The sequence below is a fragment of the Polypterus senegalus genome, chromosome 6, assembly GCF_016835505.1.
Source record: "Polypterus senegalus isolate Bchr_013 chromosome 6, ASM1683550v1, whole genome shotgun sequence".
NCBI lineage: Eukaryota > Metazoa > Chordata > Cladistia > Polypteriformes > Polypteridae > Polypterus > Polypterus senegalus.
In genome coordinates, this window is record NC_053159.1 from 86,557,778 (window position 1) to 86,584,436 (window position 26,659).

The following is a 26,659-nucleotide window of genomic DNA, read 5'->3' on the forward strand; positions in this document are numbered from 1 at the left end:
AAGAAAGTTCTTAGCATGAGGAATAAACGGTTAAGCTGTGTTTCTTTGGTTAAATTATGCTTTGCTGTGTCTAAGATAACAGCAACACATATGCTGTGATGAAACATACCAAACAAATTAAGATATTTGCCCATTGCAAAATTCTGTGATGATACAATTTATTACATGGACAGCTCATCAATTACACTTTTTCATGTTTAACTGCATGTTGCTTTCCCAGATTTACCTGACAAGAAGTTCTGTGTAAACTTTGAGTGGTGGCACACTGAGGGTACAACCAATGCAAGGTGAAAATCCTGGTTGATTTGGAACAGCAGAAGCAGGCTGCATCTTTACCGCATATTAGGTAACAACAAAATGACATCATGAATTGAAAAGTTAAGTAAATACACAAATTTGCAGCATGTTTCTTCTGTAGGCAGTGATCCTACTTCAGAAGTCTTTAGAAGTGCAAATTATATAAGCATGTGACATATTAACCTGTAAATAAAAACAGCAGTTAGAGCCTAGTTCCATTTCTTCCTCCAATGTTTTGAGTGCAAAGGTTGTGTGTTCTGATAGTCATGTCAAAAGACTTGCCGGAAGGCCAACAGGATACTTGAGTGTGTTTTGCTGTGGAGTGATAACCCCTCAGGGACTGCTCTCATCCCACTGACAGACCACAAAGAAGAGACTATTCAGTCGTTCATTATCTGTTTAGATTTGTGTTATTAAATCCAGGCTAATGCCAAGCCTCTGAAATTCTATTTGAACTTCTCTGCATGGGCGACACATCTAAAGTAACAAATACAGGCATTCTGTCTAGTTTGGCAGCTGAAGTAAATGGTTTCTGTTCAGTTCTGCTCTGCCTTTACTAATGTTAAGTTCACCTGCGATTCTTGTTTTGATTAAATAAGTTTCATCAGCAGTTTATTACTTCTATAAGCACAGCTTTGGTAAAGTTATTGTAATATCAAACCAATGTTGTAACCAAACACCAAGATAAGAATCTGTGGTGCGTAAAACATTTCAGTTTAGGCCTCTATCACGTTTGGATATTTATTTTAGAACAGTTAGGTGCCCGACCAACCTCTGTGCTCCTAAGTGGTCTACCTTGGAATTACTGTCAAAGGAAATAAGTGAAATGCAAACACAGCTGAGCACTCTGCCCAAGTGTCTTGTAGGTAAAAACTATATTTACTTCTATTTCTATGGGAAGTAATGAAGATTATTAATATTCTGTGTGTCACCATGGGTTTTGTATTTATTAAGCTTTGAACCCATATAAATAGCCTGCTTATTAATTATTCTTTCATAAGCAATATTCACTGATCAGCCACAACATTAAAACCACGGACAGGAGACAGGAATAACACTGATTATCGCATTACAAGAGGTGGATATATTGGGCAGCAAATGAATGGTCAGCTCTTGAAGGTGATGTGTTGGAGGAAGAAAAAGTGGGTAGATGCAAGGATCTGAGCAACTTTAGCACCAGCCAAATTGTGATACCTACACAACTGGGTCACAGCATCTCCAAAACAGCAGGTTTTGTAATCACTGGTATGCAGTGATTAGTACCTACTAGAAATGGTCCAAGGAAGGACAACCAGTGAACTGGCCATGGGGTCGTGGGCACCCAAGCCTCATTGATGTGCATGGGGAGCAAAGACTAGCCTGTCTGGTCTGATCCAACAGAAGTGCTACTTGTAGCACAAGTTGATGAAAAACTTAATTCTGCCCATGAGAGAAAAGTTTCAGAACATACAGTGCATCACAGTTTGATATATGGGGCTGTATATTAGCAGACTAGTCAGAGTGCCCAAGCTAACCCCTTTCCACCACAGAACCTGGCTTCACACAAGACATTTTGTAAGACAAATGGCCTCATATAATGTGCCTTTGGTTAATCCGGTGTATCAGAAGTTCTATGTAACTAGCTAAGTGCTTTTCTGTATACAATATTTGTATATTTTTTACCAAATATTAATATCACTGACAGACAGTGTGGTGTAGTGGTTAAGGGCTTTGGACCTAGGATTTCAAACCCTGAGGCTGTGGGTTCAAATCCTGCTACTTGCACTGTGTGGCCATATGCAAATCACTTCACCTGCCTGTGGTCCAATTGGAAAAACAAAAGAGATGTAACCAAGTGTACCTCACATGTTGCAAGTCTCCTTTGATAAAGGCATCAGTCAAACAATTAGTACAGTACAACCCTGATTATCCAAGATAATGTGGACAGATGCAATACCTACAAACTCAAGAGTGGACACCGTGGTGGAAACCCTGTGCAGAGAAAGTGGGGGCTGACACAGAAAGAGGTCCGATGACTCCCAGTGGTCAGAGACAGCTCTGTGTGGTTGATGGATGGACCTCTACATTTAGCTTTAGTTTATCATGCTGACAGGTGACCACTAGTCATACATAGATTGTCTGCTGCTTCTTTGCTTTTGTTCCAATGTATTACCACAGTGTATTTAATCTCTTATGTTTTGAGCATCTGCCTAGTTAGTAAGCACTTTGAGAGCCACTATAATGTGATGTCTTCAGGTTGCCATGGTCACATCACAAGACAGCAAATCAGAAGTGGGGATAAGATCTAAGGCAAGAGATATTTTCAAGTTGTAAATACTGTATGTTAAGATTTATGAGCTGGGCAAACATTTTTAGTCATTCCTGTTAATTTTTTAATAAAACATACAAAGAAATGAATACATTAAACTTGAAGCTCTCAATTCCTTAGTTTTGTTATATTTATTTGACAATATGAACAAAATTTTCTATTAATAATATTAATGAAATAAATTATTTTTTCTTAAATATTTTTGCTGAATTAAACCTCTACTAGAAATTCACAATGCTTCTTATGCTGAATTGTAATACAACATTTACTATTGTTTTCTTCTTTTTAAGAACCATTAGTGAAGCATATTCACCCTTTATGGTATCGGACCTTTTACATAAATGTATTATTAAAAATATTGTGGGTTGTCAAATCCTTTGATTTTAGAAGTTACTCCAATATATTAAATTTCTATATTTGAACATTTACTTGATAGTAAATAAATATTCAAAGACCCGATAAAATTGAAAACAAAAGTAAAGTAGGAATTTGTGCAATAACATGATAAACATGGTTTATTACTGTTCAGCAACTAAAACAGTATTCATATCTTCTGCTCAAGAAAATTGTAAAGCAAAACTATAAAAAGACTGGAGTCATAAATTATACGAGTTAACTGTACCTTATACTTTCCAGATAGTTTTCACTCCTAGAAACTTTTAAATAACGTGAATTGTTTAGTGGAGAAATAGACAATATAAGACACTAGGACAATGTGTAAAAGCATATGCCTCCCCCCTTGAACTTTATTTGCCCAATATAAAGCAAAACTTGAAGAACTAATAACATTAGTTTATAATAATTTGTGACCCAAAAACTGAGATACAAACTGATTTTGTGCCGAGTCATTAGGATGAAATTTAGCTTAGTTTTGTGTATGTGTGTTTTTTTTTTAAGCCTGTGCTTCTCACATTATTTCATCTCTTTTTAGTCCACTTTGGTCTTTTCTTCTTCTTAATAATTAAGTGCCAGTTGCTACCCGATCTGCGTGCACATGCGCACCAAGACAACCTGAGCCGCATGCACAGAACTTTACTATTATGACCCTGCCTGATCTGCGTTTTTCTACTTTGCAACACGAGTCCCCATCTGATTTGTCTTGCACACGTGCTCTCTGATTAATTAAAATTCATTTCACGACTTTGCACGATTTGTTCTGCGCATGTCTAATGTTTTACGACACACAAGAAAAAAAGTTACAGCAGGATTTTAATTTCTCGGTCTGCATTAACAAATATAACTTCCGCCATTCGAGACAGAAAAATGCCATAAAGAAGAATAGGAACATATTGAAATTTTCTCTGGGAAGAAGAATATTTTTCACTTCTTCAAAAAATGAAGACTTTTCAATTTTACAACAACTTGAAAGCATATCTTTTACGGGAAGAATTTAGCAACAATTTAACGGTCAGAGAGCGAAGTGAAATACGACGTGTGTCCATGAATTTTATGATTAAAGGTACTGTATGTAATGTTTATTGAATGCTTTTCAGTTTTTGAGAATACAGTATATACTGTAATATAATCTAGATATATTTAGGATTATCTGACATTTTTTTTAATAATTGGAACATTACCAAAATTATAGTTTTAAGTAGGCTGTTGATTTCAATGAACACACATGAATATTTTGAAATATGCAAAACTTTTAATAAATTGTGTTATTAAAAAAACTGCTCAGGTGGACTTTCATGTTATTTACCAATATATAGTTGATTAATGGATTAGTAGGTTTTCTCTTTCTGGGAATATGAAAATCTGAACTAACTAGATGTATCTCAAATCAGGTGTCTAAATTTTACAGTTCTTTTAAACCGAGAAGTAAATTAGCATCCACTGACGAATGCTAAAAGTTTTCTAAAGAATTAATTGTTGCTAAGAATCCTTATATTTACTTTTTAGTGCTAGTGCAATATTTTGTGTAGCTAAGTAATTCTTTGTGATGTATAGTTGTGGTTTTATTTTTATTTTTTTCATTAAACCCCTCTCCGTGCTGCAACCCTCCACAGAGTGTTAATAAAGTTAAACATAGCAGAACATTTTAATTCATAGATTAAACGTAACCTTCTAAGTCCAGTGACCTAAAAGTATAAGTCACAGTATTCAACAGTGTTAAGAGTAATGACTGAATATATAATTTTGTTCTCTGACAGATCACCAACTTTTTTACACCGGGCCAAACCGACAATACTTTCGTCTCGTTGTTATGAGTGAAGAACAAAAGAGAGCTGTCCTACTTGAGTGTCATGATAATCCTGGAACCAGCAACCATAATGGGTGTGAGAGGAACCAGAAACAGAGCTATTGCTGGCTATTTTTGGCCAACTCTTATAAATGATGTAGCTAATGGGTAAGTTTTGCAAATACTCTAGTGTGAATCTTGAGATACATTTAACGATTCGGCCTCAGGTTGTAGATTATCATGACTTGTGCTAAGAAACAGAGTAATTGGCTCATATTAAAATGTTGGGCATATGTTTTTGCAAGACCCCTAGAGCTGAGATGTAATTACCAGGCAGTCATACAGTTTCCTTAAAGTATCTGTTTCTGTACTTCAATTCTTCTTTTGAGGACTGCTGCAGTTTGTTCTGTCTTTTCAAAATGATGCCCAATTTTACAGTTTTCCCATAAACCCTTAGTGTGTCAAGAAGGATCAAGTGGGCAGGTAACTGTGTGTGTTAAATTTTTTCTAGTAATCCAAAGAGTAGACTAGGGGGTCCTCTGTTCCTTCCTTGCCAAGAGACCAATCGAGTAATAATTATGATGTCTTCCTCACAAAGTTGGTTTTGCACCATAGCAAGACTTAGTTGTCAATAGCCCTGTTTTATCATCCTCTGGTAACTAGTTGTTTAGGATGATTTTCCTTCTTAAAATGCTTGGTTTTATTTGTAGTATTCTTGTCTTCTTGGTATCCTTGCTGCTGTCCCTAATTTCTTTGTGAGTTACTAAAGTTATTTCCAAATCTGTTGTAGCTTTAAGTGTTAAATTCTTTCTTATCTACAAAGTAAGCGTATGATGCAAAATTTCATTCAGTTTGTATCTCTTGTTTTAGGTGAGATGTTGTCACCGCTGTCAGCTAAATGATCCCATCAAGATCACAGCACCAGTCTTGCATTCTATCAAGATAATGGCTGGTTTTAGGTTTGTGAAATAAAATCAGATGAGGGTAATGATTTAATTGCAAATATTTTATCAGGCGAAAGAAGCTTGGGAGGTGGTAGGTCTAGATCTCTTTGGCCCAATGTGTGAAACTACCAGAAGAAACAAGTATGTGTTGACCACGACTGACCTCTACACAAAGTGGATCGTTGCTGAGCCTCTACAGTCTAAGTCTGCAAGTGAAGTGTCTGCAGCCATCATAGGGAAGCTGTACACATTTGGCATGGTTAGGAAGATCATTACTGACCAAGGCAAAGAGTTTGTCAATGAGGTACTGTTGAAAAAAATGCCTTTTATTTTTAAATTGAAACATTTCTTGAAAAAGTCCATTATTTATAAACCCATTTATTATCCCTTGTGTGAACTACTGAAGCAATTCTGTTGATTCTTCATTCACAGTTAAATGAGAATATCTTTGGAGTCCTAAAAAGAAAGCATGCTATCTCCAGTGCTTACCATTCTCAGACAAATGAGCAGGTAATTAATTATTTAATTCATGCTGGATGTTGTTGGTAACTGAAAAAAAGATTGTTAAATGTTTGTAAATCCTTTTGAAATAAACAGGATCAAAGAACAAATCAAAATATCAAATGTGCACTGAGAAAATATGTTAACGAGAGCCACAATGATTGGGAACTCCATCTTCCTGCAGTTGTATATGGTATCAACACGGCTAGGCAGGAGGGTACACATGCCCTGGTTGACAATCTTCTAATGTGTTTGACCTTTCATTAGTCCTAATGCAGTGTGCTAATGGTTAACTTTTTATAACCAGTCTTCAACTAGGTACACTCCATATTTCTTGCTTTTTCACCGACATCCGCGCTTACCAGAAATTTCAAACGCCTGTCCAATGCGAGAAACTACTGACACTGGAGATCCAGAAGAAGGCATTGACACCGGAGTTAAAGAAATGAAAGCTTTGAATGAAAAGGTCCATGCCCTACAAAAGACTTAAATGATATAGCCTATGAAATATTACAGAATTTAAAGTTTAATGCCTGCTTTTGCAAATTCTCAAGAATATTGAGAAGGTGCAGACAAGACAACAGAGTTCTTATGGAAACCGTAAAAGGAAGTTGGTGAAAACGTGTACAGTCAATGTTGGGGATTCCGTCCTTGTTTCTGAAAACCCAATAAAGCAGTGTCTGAAACCGAGCCTTGCCAGCTGTCACCAAGGGCCTTTTACTGTATCCAGCATCTCTTCAAAAGGTGTCGCTACAGTCATGAAAGATGACGGAAAGCACCATTAGCTCAATGTCTCACGTCTGAGGTGTACTACAGTTTGGAAAGTAAGAGTGTTACCCGAGTTTCTGATCTGGATAAATGTTTTAACCACAATGAATGTTGCTGTAGAAACTGGTCCAAAAGAACAGAAATTTTAAATTCCTGCTATTTGTAACAGACAGAATGAAATTTAAAAGTTTGTTTTATAATCTATTATATCAGATCATGGACCAACTAAGGATTGCTGTCTTCAGGACCATCGATATTGGATATCTTCTCAAGCGAATGATCATCCCTATGCTTGCTTATGAGATAAGTGGGCGAAGGATTTGGGGACTTTTCAGGATGAACTGGCAACTGCCCTGTCACCTATGCATTATTGCTTGGTTAACGGAAATGGAATTGTGGTTTTACAGCCAGCTTGTAGAGTGTTTTTACGAACAACTTTTGTTAACTTCTACAATAATTACTTCTGTGTTTAGCTGAAGTATGTCCTGGATCCACATCGTCCCTCAGCAGAACTGATTGTCAAGGATGGAAATATCTGCCTTACCTGTGAGAACTTCTGGAGTCTTGAGTTAAACCAGTGCATGGATTCCAATGTATGTGTATTTACTTTTTGGTATTTTTACTCATTAACTGAACCCCTTAAGAAAACTTGAACGAAAGATTACTTACTTGCATAATTTATGTATTTAATCTGTTAATTTGTTCTAGATTGGAAATGCCTGCTTCAAGATAGTACAAGAAGCAGCCCAAAGACATGTAATTTGTTTTTGTGTCTCTCATTCACTGACCTTTTATTGGATTAAATATTGTTTCTATATTGGTTTATCCTCTTTAATAAAACCCCTGTGTGCGTCCAGGTGTCCGTGTGTGTGTGTGTGTCTTTTGGTGAAGAGCACATGCGCGAGGCTCGGTGCAACATGCACGACTGGCACCGTGGACGCACACACACTGGAAGCTGGGCACACAGTGAATGGCGTAGCCGCACATGATAAGCAAATAAAGGACAGCATTGCTGGGGAGAGAGCTGATTGGGTAGTCGCAGCCACACACATAAAATCCATTGCTGGGGAGATGCCACGCATACTTCCTCGTGCATGTTTACTAACTATCTACTAACAACATGCCACCCAAAAAAAAGGACACGTCAAGTAGGACAAAAGACACAGACACTCAAATCGTATATAAGCAACAACTCCTGGAAGAACGGTCAGCTCAGCAAGTAAACGTCAACAAAAGAAAGGCTGAAAGACAAAGAAAAATACGAGCAAATAGATTGATTGAAAAAAAGAAAATGAGCGTCAGAATATTCCCCGTATTGATTTGGCTCTATCCTCTACTAATTTACCCTTTACCTTAAGAAGGCGACAATTTCCAGTTACATTAGCCTTTGTCATTACAATTAATAAAGCACAAGGGCAAACCTTAGAAAATGTTGGCATTTACTTGCCAGAACCAGTATTCAGCCACGGTCAGTTATATGCTGCATTATCAAGAGATAGAAGTTTTCCAGATGTTGTTGTCAACATTGTAGATGGTCCTGAACAAGGCAAACTATTGCCAAACTCAGAGAATTTACAAAAAACGTCTATAATGAAATTTTATTGAAAAATTTCCTGAGGTAAAAAAATAAAAATATTTTCCTAAATATCTTCTTCAGATATTGTGTATTACAGATTGTTATAAAGTTTTACACTAAGGCAATACTAATTATACTTACTGTATTGTCATATATGTTTCTATTTTATTTTTAATATTATTTTACTTTAGGCTTCTTGCAAAAATATTTTTCAGGGTCCCTTGCCATTTAATATAGACTGTTCCTAATAATGTTTATGCAATACTGTTCTAGCGCCTGTTATTGTAATGGGCTTAATGTCTATTTTCTTTAGAATTCTTTAATTCTGTTTTTAACAGGGGAAAGATATTCACATTGTGGATATGTATGTGGTGCCCACGTGGAAAACCAAGAATTTGGACCCACTTGTTGGTTTGTCAGTAAGTTTCAAGTTCAGTATTTATTTCTTCATTTATATTCATAATTGTGTGTTAAAATTTATATCTCAATAATTACAGGACAACCTGGGTTCAAAAGATGCCATATTGTTTCCTGCTTGGAGCAGGCAACAAGATCAAGTGGATCACTATTTGCTATGTGTTGAGTTTCAATTCCTTACATACAACTACAATATTTTTTTTTTATATCATTTTGACAAATCATAGCACTGTTAACCATTTACTGGTAGCTGAAAGGGAGATATTTTTTTTAGATTCTCTTCGCCCTGATGGTTTTGGAGATGAGACCTACAGAACCATATTTAGGTTTGGAAATAATTGCCATTCTTGTTTAATGATGGCCCTTGTTCAGTGGGTACAAGTTCCAGTCATAGCCTTGTTCTATGACCAGATGTTCTAGTTGCAGTCTTGGTCTATGACTGCATGTTTTGGTTGTGATTTTGTTCTGTGGTTACAGGTTAAGGTTGTGGCCTTGTTTTATGGTCTGAGGTTTCAGTTGTGACCTCTTATTATAGTTACAGGTTCCCATTTTGGCCTTGTTCTTTGGTCAGCGGTTTTACTTGCTGTCTTATTCTAAGGCTGCAGGTTATATTTCTGATTTGATCTGTGGTTACAGGTTCTGGTTACAGTTTTGTTCTGTAGTTACAGGTTTGGGTTGCACCCTTGTTCTATGGTTACAGTTGCAGCCTTGTTTTTTGGCCAGAGGTACCAGTTTCGGCCGCTTTCTATGGGTACAAGTTTCTTTTACGGTTTGACTTAGAGATAGTTGTTTAATCAACTGCAGGATTGTAATATTGTGTTTTCATTTAATATTTCAGAAAATTGCACACCACATTGACCCAGGACCTTGGACTTAGAAGATGGACAGACATTTAGAAGTAAATGCTTTTGTTCTTTTAGAGTGTTGTCTGTTGACTGCTTAACGTTTATACATCATCTTTCACATTGCTTGGCATTCTTCACAACATTCACTTATGACCTCTATAGATATTCAATATTGTGTATTTTCCAGGACTTTCCTCAGCAGACCTCTCAAAACTATTGTGGCATCCTCATGTAATGGTGTCTGCTTTTCTCAAACATTTTTATCTTTCAAAATCTCTTTCAAAGTTTGAGAAGATGATTTAGACTGTTTGTATTTTACAGTATGCCCTTTGCCTCTGCACACGTACTAGATTTACGTTTACTGAGGTAAATTATTTCTTATTATAAAGAAAAGCTCAGGTGTTTCTCCCATTTGTCTAATTATTGCACTATATGTTTTCTTTTCCTTTTTCAGAGTGATATACCATTGATCCGCCATTGGTGGTGCATCCTACTGATGGAGAGGTTTCACATAGAGGGTTATGACATTTCTGCAATGTTGTAGTGTCTCATTGTATTATCGCAATTAAACATACAAAAAAATAACTTATCTTCATTGTTTACAAGACATGGCCAACGGTTTGCTTACTGGAGCGATGAGGCTGTTGAGTTGTTGCAGGGCACTCTTCAGCCTCTTTTTAGAGTGTCGGGGTGAATCTTTTCAACTGTCCCACCTCACATGCAAGCTGTGGGTGTCAGGTGAGAAGAAGCTGGTAGACTTCACTGTAGAAGCACAAGGCTCCCAGCAGCATTTGTTGGTATGTTACTGAATTATTAGCAAAGTCCACTGTTCAGGTTTTATAGAGTTACTACATGTCATAAATATGCCAAACTGTAATCTAAGGATTGTGCTGGAAGTGGACACCTCACACTGAACTGCCATTGCCCAAAGCCATCAGTAAAGGTGTGGTGTGCTACTCATGTGGTACAGGGACAGAACTTGGTACCTGGTCTTGTAATATTTCATTCACTTTTTATTTAAGTGATTGGTGTGAGACCATTTAAGGGTAGATAAAGTTAACTTAAATATAAGGGGAGAAACGGTGCTCTTTAATAATAACCTATCACTTAATGCATTTACAAGCAACATTGGCCTTGTTTTTTGTTTGTTTCTTGAACACAGAGGATACTCCGTGGTAATGAGCCTTCCAAGTTGCTGGATAGATTCCTGGAGTCTGACAAATAACAGGATGCCCTTTTCTCATATATTGAGAGATTTCTGAGAACTGTACAAACAGCATTCCCTATTAGAGATCGTGTGCAGTTCATTCTGGATGTTTTATTCCCTGAGGTAAGACTGCTGGGGTGTCCTGTTATGTAAATAATTTGTGCACCAGATGATCTGTAGTCTTCTGTCCACTTCAATATAGCAATGTGTTTTTTCTTATGAAATAGACTATGCAATTTTTTTTCTCCCCAACATTAGACCACAATATCTTAGTGTGTGTGAATCCTCGCAGTCACATTAATTGTCGTTTTTTTCATAGTATGAGTTTCAATAGAAACAAAACCAGGCTGTTTCATTTGCAAAATAAAGCACACATTCTTAGGGGTATTATGCTTTGTTAGTGGGTAATTGGTGTATGCCTTCACTTATAATGTGATGTGGTCATATTTCAGTTACATGCAAGCAACTTTTGTATTCTGTTCTTTCTTGCTTTTGGATAGTCCATTATCCATGCCCTGGCTGCTCTACAGGGTGTATCAGGAAAGGAGGCAGAAGACTTATTTCTTGGTGGCCCAGAATACAGTATCAGGTAAAAGTCAAGTCTATGAATGTTTGAAGTAAGTGTTTGAGCATTTCTTGTTCATTATTTTTATATTTTACTTGTCTTAGTGAAGTGGAAGAATTTAACCGAAAGATAGGGTAGCAATTAAAGAAGGAGGAAATGCTGTGATATCTGTTGGAATAGAAGATAATGCTACTGCCCAGTGCTTCCAGAATCCTTCATTTGAGTCTTGGGTCTGAATCTACTGCGTCATTGCCAAGTATTCTGGGGTAATGATCTTGTTTTGTTTTTCTTAATATTCCAAGCTAATTTACTTGACCTTTAGCTTTATTAAACTGGATGTATACCAAAAATACGGAATGCCAGCTATAAATGAAAAATCTTTCAAAGTACTTTCAAAACCCCATTTTTAAACTTCACCGCTGCTTAATTCCCACTTCTATCAGTTGTAATGGTTTATGAACGGAACTGTATACACATTGAAAGATTTACAACAGATAATAACCATTGTTTTTTTGTCTGGTGATGCCATTTGCCATGCACCCTGGTCAAGCTGAAGAGAGAAGATTTCTGAAGACCGTCTTGAAATGGAGTTGAAGTTGGATTAACACTACAACAGTATGCTTGCTGAGAATGTCCACAGGGGCCTGGGGAGTCTGTGACCTTGTGACCCTGAGAAGTTGTTTTGTCAAGCATACTGACCAACTCGACCTTTTTGTGTTCTTCATCAACAGGCCCATCTGACCATCAGATATATTTAAGAAGAAGGACCTTTCAATTTTCCTCTTGTGTACTTTTTAATTGTATATATATTTTCTCATTTTCATAAAGTTATATATATTAAGTAGTTTGGGCTTTATTAGTATTAAAATATGTTAGATAAGTTATTTGTGGAATAATTTTCAATGATTAAAATAGCAAAAAATATTACTTAAAATTTTCTGTGTATCTGCTCTGTGTAAAATATGTTAAATCTATGTGGTGATTTTTTTTTTGGGTACATTTGACAAATGGTTTTTAGGTCCATTTTTTTCACATTGTTCACTTTTGTTGTTCTCATAACATTTATTCAATAAACTTTGTGTGAAAAGTGTATTTCCTTTTTCATTATTAAGTTATTAACTCACATTTAAGACACTATATGGGTGAATAAAAGCTATTTAAATTTGAGTACAAGACGAGCAATAGTATCACAGAAGATGGTGCTGGGGTTGTGCTTTATGTGGATTAGACACAAAATGAAGATTTCTTTTTCTTGAAAAAGACTGTTTATGCAATCCACTAGTATCACCGAAACAAAGTTTTGTAAACCATGATGCCCCATGACAAATGTGTATTTCATTAATAATAAGTAAAGTTATTTTTAAAGAAAGTTTTTCCAGGGATGAAAAGTACATCAACAGTTTATTTTGACTAACTGCATAACAGCCTGGTACAACAGTTGCACCAAACCTGCCAAACAAGCCCTGTAGTGGATCATAAAAACATCACAGGACGTTTAATGGAACTGAACTGCAATCACTTGATCATCTGTACAAGATTCCCTTTGTAAGAAGGGCAAAAACATCATCAAGGAGAACACTCATCTTGGACAGAACTTGTTTTGAGTTTCTCCCATCAGGCAGCTATTTCAGATCAATCTGTATGCTACAAATGGGAAAAAAAGTTAGTTTTTTTTTTTTGTCTAACGCTATAAACTTATTGAACTTGTATATCTACTCCATCTGAAATCGTTTTCATTGATCATGTACAATTAATTTAGGTAGTGTAGGTCATGTGTAATGACTATTTACTAAAATGCAATAATAATCTATACTGCTGTGCATTTATGCAATAATAATCCTGGTTACTTTAACATTACTGTATATATGACATCTTGCCAATATTTTGAACATATTTTGTATGATTGCTCAGTTTTTAGTTCACACTTTATTTATTGTATTGTTATATATCTGAACTATTTGACAATGGAATTTAAATGCAACGTAAGGTTGACACGAGTTAATTCAAGTACTTGAATACATACATTTTTAAAACCGTCATTTATTTTTTATATGTAGACTATAACAACATATGCAATGGTGATATACTTCTTTGTACAATGGGAACTGAAAAAAGAAGTGCTATATAAACTAAACGAAGAGATATCAGTGATAAACAATTAACGTTTATAATGAGGAGTACGACAAGCTTAATTCAGCCCTGAAAACAGAATGTACAATGAATATTTAATAATATCATTACGGTCAACTATTACAAGTATTGAAATGAAAATACTATACTGTCAGTTGTGTATCGACATGTGCAGTTGAGATCGATCCATGCCGTAAAGCGAAATGTTTAGCATATATATATATTTATTTATTTATTTATTTTTTTTAATTAAGCGCATGTGGAGTGTGTTATTACATACGTATAGAACGAATACATCATCGCTCACTTTACGGTGCTGCCCAATCTGTTTAACGCATGCATTAACACTTTACGGCATGCTAGGCTTTCAATACGCCTGCGCGCACGCAAATCGGGTAGGCATGCAGATCGGGTAGCGACAATGCCCCATGTTTCTGTCAAACTACTTCCTGTTTCTTTTGTTTTCTCTGTCAAGCGTGTGCTGTGGTTATTAGCTGTTTCTTAAGATAACCTAAAGATTTCATCCAGTAATTATTACAAATTTCTTCAGCTTCTAGGTTTCCTGTATATTGTGTTCAGTTTGACACTGATTTGTGAGTGAAACGCTGGGAGTTGTCATCTTCTTGGAAATGCACCAGGCTAAGCAGCAAAAATAAAAGTTCTTTTGACATATAAAGCAGTCTTCTTATCTTTCTCCTTTCAACATGCCTGGAATATTTAAGATATTATATTAGCAATTCTGAATGATCAAGTTAATGACTGGTATTGCATGGCAGTATTAATACAGAGTGGTCATATAATTCAGAAAGATTTCTTTAAAAAATAAACTTATAATTCTTGTAAAATATAACTGATTCTTCAGACTTCATTGACGTATATGAAATTTTACAAGTATTTTGTATGTATAATACATATCTGATAAGGTTGAAATCCATCTAGTAGTCTCCGAAGTCACACTTTGCATTTTCCAGCCAAAGAGCTGGAAGGATAGTGCTGAGCAAAACGTCCTAGAGTCCAGATGGGAAACACATTGCGATAGGAGGTGTAGCTGATAGCACAACTCTTGTTGAATACACCAGCAATATTCTCCTGCAGAAAGGTAAAGTAATAAGCAAAATTATTTTAAAATTATCTTTAGTATCTTAATTGTGGGTCTACTGAGTTCCTTTTTTCCTTGAATTTTGTTTATTTTAAAAGTGAACTGAATCACAAAAGAACTGAATTTATCTGTGGGTGAAAGGGTGCTTGGGCTCCAAGGCATTTGCCAAGGTCATAGAAGGGTCCTAAGATCAAGCAACAGATCTAGACACCTGATTTAACTTTCTATCTCTAAGGGTTAAAACCATATGCTTACTAAGAAACGCTGGGTCAACATGCCTGTGCTATAGTACAGTTCAGTAACAATCTGTTTGCCTACAAAATCCCTAAAAGGGCAATTTTGTATCAGATTAAGAATAGCAAAAGCCTTGTTTTACAAAAGGAGAACAACAGTGACAGTGGTGCAATACTTCAAATAAATTTTGTATACCTGAGGCCAGTCACCATTAGGTTGTTGTCTTTTTATCAAAAGTTGTATTCCTTGCTCTATCACATGAACATAAGGGTATCTGAAGAAAACATAAATGATGTTAAAAACAGCAGTTTAATACAATATGCAGATTCATTGTATTGAATGTAGATAAAGTTTTCTAGAAATAAAGTATTACAATATTAAATTGTGTACTTTCTCTGTTTGATTTTGCTACTACATGCTTCCTCATTGACGCTTATATGCATGTTTGTCTACAAAATCCCATGTACTTACTACCCAGTAAAATAACCAGAAAATCAAGTGGGGCCAGGACTACTACTTGGTACAGTATATAAGTGTTTTTTTTTTCAGTACCATATAAATGATGATATATCATCATAAATTTTCTTGTAATGCTCATGGTAACAACATGCTGACCATGGCTGGGCAGACCTCCCCATTCATAGCATCTTGCCCTAGACGTTTCTGTAAAATATCTGAGCAGTCCTAGAATAATAATGAAATATATTCCCTCTAATACTGTATATCCTCGGTCTGCCCCTTGGCAAAGGAATTAGTTGTACTCAAAGGTTTCTTCCGTGCTACCAAACCCTTCACAGTGTCATGGAAAGTGATCCCAGTAACCCAAGCATGGAAAACTCATTTTGGCCACATGTACTCATGTTCTTATTCTTTCAGTCATTACCCAAAGCTCAAGACCACAAGTCAGGCGAAAAATTGTACATCCACCACAGCTATCATTATACTAGTCAGACTAGTCTCCCACTGCAAAGTTCAGTGCAATATTTGTAAAATAGCTGCACCAATTTGGGTCACCTCCACCACACTTGCAAGTCCAGAGATTCCTCTAATTTGGGCCAATACTCAAACTATATTGAAGGTATCCTGATGTTTTTTTCCCCAGATAGGATCACGACCTCATATCTCATCCACCCCTTGTTATAACTTGAGTATTTTCCTAAAATTATGCTATCCATCCATTATCCAACCCACTATATCCTAACTACAGGGTCACAGGGAGCCAATCCCAGCCAACACAGGGCGCAAGGCAGGAAATAAACCCCGGGCAGGGCACGCACACACACACACACACCAAGCACACACTAGGGACAATTTAGGATGCACCTTACCTGCATGTCTTTGGACTGTGGGAGGAAACTGGGGCACCCGGAGGAAACCCACGCAGACTCGGGGAGAACATGCAAATTCCAGGCAAGGAGGACTCGAAGCGAACCCAGGTCTCCTAACTGCGAGGCAGCAGCGCTACCCACTGCGCCACCGTGCCGCCCACATTATGTTATGAATATGTAAATAAGATTATTGTCATGAATATTTTCTGACCATAAGAATTATGACATTTATGTTTTGTTAGTTATTCCTATTAGTTTTTCAGTACCTTTTTTTTTTTTACACGATTGACTTATTTTTACAGTTGTTTTCATGTTTGCAGCTTGGTCTGTTCAACTCCTGCCTGTTTTAGCTAATAATGGTTCAAAATCTGAAACAGAAGAGAACCATAAGGGTAGTTTTGACAAACTCCAGATTAGTGTTGGATCGGTAGTAAAATTTTGACTTTGGTATCAATACCAGCTTTCAGACCTCAATACCGATACCAAAATGGCTCTGAAGCAAATAACTCATAACCATAAACGTTTCCTGTCTTACTTCAGCCTCCATGATGTGCTGTACCATCATACTGCATTATGCACCACTTCCCTCTTCATAGCATAAAGTGTGCATCAAAGCATTAGGGTGGCGGCTGGGGTTTCCGCTTTAAGTCTCAATCCCACTGAAGCAATGGCCTTTCCTCATGAGGTCTTGATCATGTTGAAGCATGTGGTTTCATAAAGTCTGCAGCCTGTCTAAGCATGTTTTTCCTATGCTAATCCACCGAGTGTGGGGGGAGGGGTTTATGTAAAATGTGGACATTTACTTCTGGTGCCAAAAATCCCGAAATGCTGGTAGCATATTTAAATTTTGAGTTTTTCTGGACTTTTCCAGTACCAGCACCCACACAACCCTATTCCTATTCCAGATTTCTTGAAGCATATTCCTCTTTCTTTCAGGAATGAAAAGAGATGGTCTGCATTAGAAAAAGTGGCATGTGTCTGAACTCTGACAGGTCCTGTGAAATATGCATGTGTGGCAAATGATTTTACTTAATCCAATTTACTGTGAGTTTTAGTAAAACTAATCTAAAAGACCGGCAATTCCTGTGGCTACTTTTCATCTTACTGAGAAAACACATATAAATGCCAGCACAAAATGTTTTAGATATCTAGTTTCCCCATCATTCCTTACACTTAACCAATATTAGAGCTAATAATTTTTACCTAAGTTATCAAATTGTCTGCACCTGGGGCCTCATGTATAAGCGGTGCGTATGCACAAAAATGTTGCGTAAGAACTTTTCCACGTTCAAATCGCGATGTATAAAACCTACACTTGGCGTAAAGCCACGCACTTTTCCACGGTACCTCATGCCTTGTCGTACGCAAGTTCTCCGCTCGGTTTTGCAGACTGGCAGCACCCAGCATCAAAGCAATGGTGCTGTTCCTGTGTGGTTACTCCTTATTTTCCTGATGCGACTTTATAAATTCACTGAAACTAACCGCATATTGTTTATTAGTGTAACGCATTTGATTGTAATTAACTTGTAACAATATAATGGTCCAGGGAACAGCCATAGTATTCCAAATACCATAACTGCTTTAGCGTTGTTACTCTCATTGCACCTTCTTCTTCTTCTTCTTCTTTCAGCTGCTCCCGTTAGGAGTTGCCACAGCGGATCATCTTTTTCCATATTACTCTCACTGCACGACTCGGAGTATTTATATCACTGTATCTGAGTGTGAATCACAGCAGCAACTGATTGGAAAGAGAATTATCGGTATACAGCTTCAAGCACACGCTGTCTCAGCCACTGCAAAACGTTTTTAAAGCACTGCTCCTTGTAGAACTGTTTGTACTTATAAGTAAAATTACCTCAGTGTAAACTTGCACTACAGTTATAATATCACACAACCTGAGACACTTTATAAAGCGCGTATTTACATATGATGACAATATCATTTTTAAGGTGAAATGCAGCAAAATATGTTTATTATATTATACAGATAAAACTTTAACTTCATTTAAATAATCTATATTCTTCACTGGGAGTGTCGTGAAGGATAGAATAATTAAACATATACTACGAAGATATTTCAATGTTCCTTAAACGTTTTGAAGACTCGGCGCTCTAAGCTTACAGATGGCTTAACTTCTATTACAGAGCTGATTGTGTGGCGATTGGTTACTTGGGGAAAGAAAAGCAAGGACTGCAGTGGCGGCTACGCCAATATATATTGAATATAAAACAGAAAGAGAAAATAACACAGCTAAAAACGCAGCGACAAATTTCGGCAAAAGTTATGCAGTGTCTGCAAAGGACGTGGCCATCCACCGTGCATAACCGATTCTTCCTCTGCCCAGTGCCACCACAAGCCTAGAGCCGCTCCTGAGTACTGCTGCAATAAATTATTTCATCGAAGTGAAACACATGTTTAATAACGTGCTTTAACTCCTATCATCATAAAAATGATATCACGTATACATCTCAGTATTTTAATTATTCAGAGAGCTGTAATATCACGAATGTCATGGATTCTGTGTCCAGTTGGAGGAAGAGAGCCGGTTTAAGAAGCACGTAGTTATTCACACACATAGAGCACATAGAAGATCAAATACAAAACAAAGCATTTAACGTGCGACTTTAATTACGATGCGATTTGAGAAACTGGTTAATTAAACGATTTTAAGATGAAGTTTATGATGTTCTACTTTAATGACAAAATAAACTATGTGATTAAAGTGGAAATGTCAAGATTGAAGTTGACATTTCGTGCTTTTTCCCCACTGTGTGCCTTTTTTTCTCTGTACCCTAATAAGCTTTCATATGACACTCAGACAGTGGGCTACAACTCGCGTTTTCACGGCGACTTTGATATGTGACTTCTTTTTTATTTCCGGCACTGTGCGATTTTGTGAACGTGAGCTTTCAAGTTTCTCCAACACGCTATGTCACTCGATCAACTTCCTTTTGATTATACCATGGTTTATTTGAACAAATAGTATGGTTTTTCCTTTGCCTCCACTTGGTATTCGCTGAAATTCTTATATTTTCCCCGTGCTTTTCCCATTCTCTTTTCACAGAATGCTGAGCTTAAGGGTGATTTATACTGATTTGCATATTCAAAGAGGCGTAATTCTGGTTGGAGTTGGGGCGTTACATGAAGCGCGTGCACGAGCGTTAGTTTTCACGCTGATCGGGATTTATGTAGCGGAAGAACGTGGAAGTTGGAGTACGCACAGATTCCTGCATTTGGATTTTTCTGTGCGTAAGCACATTTCGGCTTTTGTGCTTACGCCATGTTATAGTGAGAGTTCTACACACGGCGTTATACATGAGGCCCGAGGTTATTTTTCACTGCAAAGATTCTATCCTGGCACCGTTTTCAGATATTGAAAGACAAAGCAGGTATTGCTTATTCTGCTAGGCTTCGTAGTGACAGATGAGGCCTTTTAAGACAGCAAACTTAACAGAGTAGCAGACATTCAGCTTCAACTTTCCCCAACCTACATTCCAGAAAGTGGCTGAGCTCTTCATACCAGCACCAGCCTGTACATCATATGATAACAAAGGTGTAAATCAGAGTTGAACTGGCATCTTCCCATAGGCCCATAAAGCGACAAATAGACACCAAGCCCAAAGACCTAAAATTTAACAGTGACAATTCTAATGGACAATATAATGTGCCTGAGAAAACTGGAAGTGACAATCACGAGAGATTACACCTTTATTCAAAAACTAGCCAAAATCTACTGTCTGGGGGAAGGCTCTGTTCTCACACTCTAAAATGAACTCTTGCATTCTCTGAAGCCTAAAAGCTGGCGAGAAGCTCTGTCTCTTTGGGAGCTGAAAGCTGACAATCATTTCTCTTTGTGGACTTGAAAGCGGAGACCCACTCTGCCAAGCCAAGTCCTCTGCCTGTGCACAGAAAAGTAAACATTACTTAAAGAAGGGAACGTCAGCTTCTAAACCGTTGTGCCAGAAAAAGTAATGCTTACCCCTATGAAGTTGCAGGGGACACAGCAAAAAGCCTAGCTAAGAAAAGCACACAACACCGCAAAGGACACGTTGCAAAGATAAAAAGTACACTCCAACACAGGAAGAAATATCCAGTTAAACCCAGAACAGCAAAAACAGCAACAACTCCACACAACATCAGACATCATCCTTAAAGACTTTGTACTGTAACAATGTTTATTTATCTGTGCCATGATAAACTAGAAGTCTAAATAGAAAATAAACAGCCAGCCTTTTCTATATATTTGTCTTGTCTCTATTCTCCATCCTGACCCGTATGTACATTACATGCAGTTATCATATTCTTATAATCCTTGTGTTCATCAATAAACTGTATTATTCTGTTTCTTAAAACAAGTGTGCTTCAGTTACATTGATATAAGTCTAATGGCCAAAGTCTGCATCCTAAAACAGAGAAAGGTAAGTAAATAAAGCAGGGGCCTTACCAAATTCTTTAATTACGGTAACTACCAGTATTGTCAAAGACAATATTTTAATCTCTCCATATTTCTACAATGTGTAGGTGATTCAATCAGAAAAAAAATATTTTAACTGCGAAATTTTTAAATAATTATTGTAAAGTGTTCAGGAAATTGCTTCTGCATTTTTCTTATTGAAGGGTTTGTTATTAATATCTTCATTATTCCAATAATGCTATCTTTGCTACTTGTTTTTATGCATTGGGCATTTAGTTATCTGAAAAATTTCATCAATTTCACTGGCTTTTCTATACCAATCACCTGTTAAAACTGTAGGATAAAAGCAGAAAATACATGCTTACCGAGAATAGTCATAGGGGCTTTAGTAAGTACCTAAGAGTTTCATTTCACGATAAGGTTCTGTTTTGTAGGTCCACAAATGTAGGCAGAATGGTTAAGTGCTGCTGACTCAGGGCTATGCGTTCAGTTTTCAGCCTGGTCACAGCAGGAACAGAGTTCCAGATTTTTCTATTGTCTCTGTGGGTCTCCTTGACCCGCTGCAGTTTGTTCTGAAGTCACTAACACACTCATGTTAGCTTAACTGGCAGGTCTAAATTTTCCCAGTGTGAATGAGCCAGGGTTATTATAGTTCACTAAAATCAAAACTGAAACTATTATTAAAAAAAACATTTTCATAAACTGAAATAAAATAATTAAAAAAACCGAAATGAAAAACTAAAACTAAACAAAACTATTAATGTAGCTAGAAAGACTAACCGAAATAAAATAATTTACTAAAATATTTTTAGTTTTTGAATAAATTTTCTTGCCGTTAAGTCTTTAACTCTTGTAAGTTTTAACTCTAAAACAGAAAATCATCCACCACTAGCCCCCCACATATATTCATCCAGTGAAAGGAGGATGTTCACACATCATTTGCGGTGACAGAACAAGCTGAATGCGTAAAAAGCGTGAGAAATAGAAAGCGATTTACGTGCGTTTGTTGTCTATCAAGATGTAATTCAAAACGGCTGAATCAGAATGTGCTGGTTAACAAAAATTTTATCGTATGAACAGAAAAGTCACGAGTGAGTAACATTTCAGTTTATTTCTCAGGTGTCTGCTTTTTGTTGACAGCAATTCACCTGCCACTTCGCACAGGAGAAATCCTTTTTACTTTCTCATATACAAAATATAGAGAAAGTATAGTAACCATGAAAAATTTTGACCTCAATATGTTGATGAATCTTGACGTTATAGACCTCCCTGAGTCCGAAAATCAAATTTTTTGGAATTGTGCGCGCGTGTGTGTATATAAACACAACAACTAAAAAAACACAACTAGATAAATGGATGAAATTTGGCATGTGGTTATTACACTACAATTGTAGATCTGTATTAATGTTTGGGCCAAATCCATCACCCAGAAGTGGTACTTTACCTGAACACATACTCGATTTTTTTTTGTTATTCATGCAGCTGCAGAGTCCAATTTTATTCAACTTTACTTTTATAATAATTGTTCAATATATTATTAATTTGATTTGTTGTTGATGGTTACTTAATATATATAATATAAAAATATAATCATTTTCTTGCGGTTTACTCCTCAAATATCCATCCCCATATCCGAGTATACAAGAAAGTCTAGGAGAGACCACTCCCAGTTTTTGAAAATAACACAGCACTTATCGAGAGACTGACTAGGTCATGATACAAGATCAGCATATTGTTGTTGACCAATCATTTTAGCTTTAAAAACATAATTTAACAATGAAGCGATACAAACAAAGGTAGGTAGGCGAACAGAGTCTGCCAAATGATGAAAAACTAAACATACTAATGGGTTATTGTATTTATTTTATAGGGTGGTCCAGATCTAATTATGCAATTTTCATTACACTATAACTTATTAAGTTTATTACATAGAAAATCACCCAAAAAATCCTGGACAATCGAGAAGTGTGTGAATTGACGACATGAACAATTGTTTTTGCGCTGAACTGGAATCGTCCCCGCATAAATCAAAGTAATCCACACAATCTGGATCTGCATAATTAGATCTGGACCACCCTGTATATCTGTTAATTTATCTTTTTTAGTTCATATTCAATACTCAAAATACCTGATATTGTGAAAGTAACCCATTAGCAGAATTATATTTTAAAATATTTGTCTCTTTTTTTCAGTGTTTTTCTCTCTATCTCAAAATAGATAGTTGAACTATCATATTCTTTTTGTTCTTAACAGCCGTCTGGAGTTTTTGTTTGTTTTTTCTGTCCACCCTGGCCATTGGACCTTACTCTTATTCTATGATAATTAATGTTGACTTGTTTTTCTATTCTTCATTATGTAAAGCACTTTGAGCTACTGTTTGTATGAAAATATGCTATATAAATAAATGTTGTTGTTGTTGTTAACATTAGCCATATCATACATATTGCATACCAGGGATTTTTCCTGCCTTACATCCAAACCTGCTGCGGTAGGCTCCAGGTTTCCTGCGATCCTGCTCTGGATAAACAGATTTAGATGATGTATATATTGTTCTTAATCTCAGATGCTGTCTCTGTCGTTTTATGCCTGTCTGTACTCCTATTATCTGCTCTTGCTCTTCTCATTATGGGTTTACTGTCCTTTATGTTGGGCTATTCAAGTCTCACTGCCCCTAACCTTGACACTACATGCTCGTTTTTCTTTGTTTCCCTCAATACGGCTAGGTGGGGTCTGCACACTGATTCAAGTCTAAGAGTCCTGTTCTTCCTAATCCCCTGTGATTTTTGTGAGAAAATATTATAAAAATTATAAAATTGTGCAAACTTGTTCATATTCAGTATCTAGTTTTGATTATGCTTGTTTTTATCAGACAAAAACAAAACAAGATAGTAAACCATGTAGCGTAGTAAGCTTCCACTAACATTAAACGTGTATCCAAATCTGTTAAGTTTATAGTTCTGTCTGATTGTGACACAAAACTAAACTCCATACCATAATTACTAAAACTAAAACTATATAGATATAAAAATAAAATAGAAATGTCTTTGTGAAATAAAAACTAAACAAAAAATACACAATGAAGGAAAACAAACTAAACTGAATTTCCAAGCAAGGTCAAAAAAAATATAGAAATAAAAACTAATATAAAAAGGCAAAACTATAATAACCTTGGAATGAACATGGCTGTACGCATGGGCACTTTGAAACAGCCTAGCTTCCCATGTAGGACTGAATCATGCATTGCCACCTAAACTGTGCGCCAGATAAAGAGGTTAAGAAAATGGATGAATAAAATGTCAGAAAATATTTTCATGCGCAGGCATGTTCTTACCTGACAGCCATTAGCCCCAGAAGTGCCCAACAGGTACTGTGTATCTGAGACTGGTCACTTTGAATATATTTTCTCTGTTCACAAGATTCAAAGTCTTCCCCCCATCCACCATCCTCCATTTGTTTAGATAGCAGGAAATCACATGCAGCCATGACTTCCTGACAGGCAGAACTTTAAGTAGCAACAAAAAGTAAAAGTTATCCATCCATCTATCAAGGCAGTCTACAGCAAATACTATCAAACACTTTTCACATTTGCATTATTACATACAGAAGGGTTTAAGAACTTAAAACCAGTAGGAAGTGCCCATTCTTCCCATTGTAGTCAGAGTATATGTACTTGCCCATTCTGATAGATGTGACCCATGCAAGCAAATGCTTCTAGACCAAACCAGGTTCCATATGTAAAGCATACTCCCCAACTCCTGTAATATAAAATAAAAAAATAAAAAATGTTCTAAGAGAGGATTTCTATTTTTTTTCTGAAGAATAATAAAGACAAACAACTTCACTGAGGTCTAACTGAAGTTCAAGAAATCAAAAGCTTAACCACTTCTACAATATCCAAGAATCTAGACATGCTTCTTAAATGTTGCTTCTGTTCCTGTAATAGCCAGATGATGTGATTAAGATTTTGTGCTTGTGTTAAATCTAATGAAATTTCAAACCTACAAAGCACTGGTAAAGACCTCACAGTTGGATGGACTTCCAATTTAAAAAAAAAAAAAAGATTCTTTTAGAGGAATTTGTTAGAAAGTTTCAAAATTAAATTTCAGTTAATCCCAATTTAATAAATTTATAAATATACCAATTAGCTATTATATTAGTCAACCTGTGAATGTAAATATACTGTAAAAATAGATTGAGGTGTACTGTAATCAGAGTTTTATGAAACAGCCATATGCACACTAGATTAACTTGTACCCCCCACCATGGATATTTATAGTTGTGTTACCCTTCCCATGAGCCATCATTTCTTTGTGAGTTTCTGCAGTACTCCAGACCCCTTTGCAATGTGTTCCTGTTACAAAAAAGACATTTTATTAGAGTCTGTCCTAATTATTAAAGTACCAACTCACAAACCTGCCCCTAAGAGTCTTTAGTACCAATTTTCCTAATCATACATTTAATAACAACAGGCCAGATAGTGCCATCATTAAGCCAAAATCCAAAAGTCTAAAATTTGAATTATTTTAGAAACTCCACAAGTATACATGTTCACCTGAACACAAAGCTCTAATTTGTTTTGATTTCACTGCACTCTAAAACAAAATTGTTGTGTGCAGATTAAAAGGGCAATAAATCAAAAGGGATGCACTGTTACTTAGAACCTGACGTCCTTTTTGATATTTGGCACTCTTATAAAATAAAAGCCCCTGCAGATGACTGAACAAAATTTACTGAAATTAATTTAAATGTAACAAGAGACCAGAACTTTAATGAAATCAAAAACATGGCAATTACGAAAATTGTTCTCATATTATTTGACAAGGTTTTAAGAACGGAGTGGAAAGGGGTTATAGTATTTTTGCATGTTACAGTAAACCTTTTTCAAAGCATTATACCTTTTATTTAGATGTAGTGATTGAAGTGATTCAAATACCATTCGAATTGTGAGCCGAAACTTCAAAAAGGTCAAAGTCTAGGTCATTTAAACCAAAGATAACTTCTTAACTAAGTCTCAGTTGACACAATCACAAAAAGCTTACTGCAGTTGTTACTATGAGTTTTGGGAGTCTTTCTGTAACTATCTAGCATACCACCTTATAAAGGCTGTATGACCAGATGCTTAATTTTGCTCAGTTTTTAACTTTAAGCAACCTTTTAACTGTGGATTTAACTTAAAATTACACATCATATGAGAATATAAAGAAAAAATGCCAAAGTATCAGAATGAAAGAAAGAAAACAAAGGTGTAAAACAGTAATTATGCCCTTTTGTATGCGATTTTATTTGTTTTTAACTCACTTTTTCTATCATACATTACATGTACACAGTATTTATGTGCTTTTAGGTAAATGTCTCATATTTGAAAGTTAGGAAAAATCAATATTCTGTTGTAAAACTATAACAAACCCACAGTAGTGTAATGACTATTAAATACTTTTTATTACTTTCAGTATGAAAGGTATTTCGGTTAAATTTTGCACTTTAATGATATAAAAATTATTTCAATACTTTGCATTCTTATGACTTTGGAAGTCAAACAAGCACATAGACAAAGCAACATATAATAAAATATCAACGCCTTCACAGTCCATGTTTATGATAAAACAGTACTTCTAATCTTCTGCTGCAAATAATTCAAATTCTACTGAAATTTGACTTACTTGATTTCTTGTGTTCTGTGTTGAGGGAACTTCTCTTGAAAGTGCCGGAGAGCCTGCACCACTGCAGATGTGCATTCGACATACGTGTAGTCTATCATAATGTCACCTGCCGCACACACCAACATTAAAAAGTTAAGTTTCTTTTTTGAAATACTGGCCTGCACAGAAGATTTTATTTTGTGTT

At 36.1% G+C, this 26,659-nt stretch overlaps 1 protein-coding gene across 5 annotated transcripts in view; it reads right to left on the reverse strand.

Moving 5' to 3' along the window:
• Nucleotides 1-12,992: 12,992 nt before the first annotated feature.
• lss (lanosterol synthase (2,3-oxidosqualene-lanosterol cyclase)) overlaps nt 12,993-26,659 on the reverse strand; it is a 51,749-nt gene continuing 38,082 nt past the window's right edge. For 4 of the 5 annotated variants that reach the window (XM_039756478.1, XM_039756481.1, XM_039756480.1 and 1 more), the window contains 6 exons: nt 26,476-26,581; nt 25,101-25,166; nt 24,490-24,570; nt 24,147-24,317; nt 15,269-15,347; nt 12,993-14,829 (listed from right to left, as the gene is read on the reverse strand). In XM_039756478.1, coding sequence (XP_039612412.1) covers nt 14,692-14,829; nt 15,269-15,347; nt 24,147-24,317; nt 24,490-24,570; nt 25,101-25,166; nt 26,476-26,581 — 641 coding nt within the window. In that variant the 3' untranslated portion in view covers nt 12,993-14,691. The remainder of the gene's footprint in view (nt 14,830-15,268; nt 15,348-24,146; nt 24,318-24,489; nt 24,571-25,100; nt 25,167-26,475; nt 26,582-26,659) is intronic. The other variant, XM_039756479.1, reaches the window with a different exon arrangement.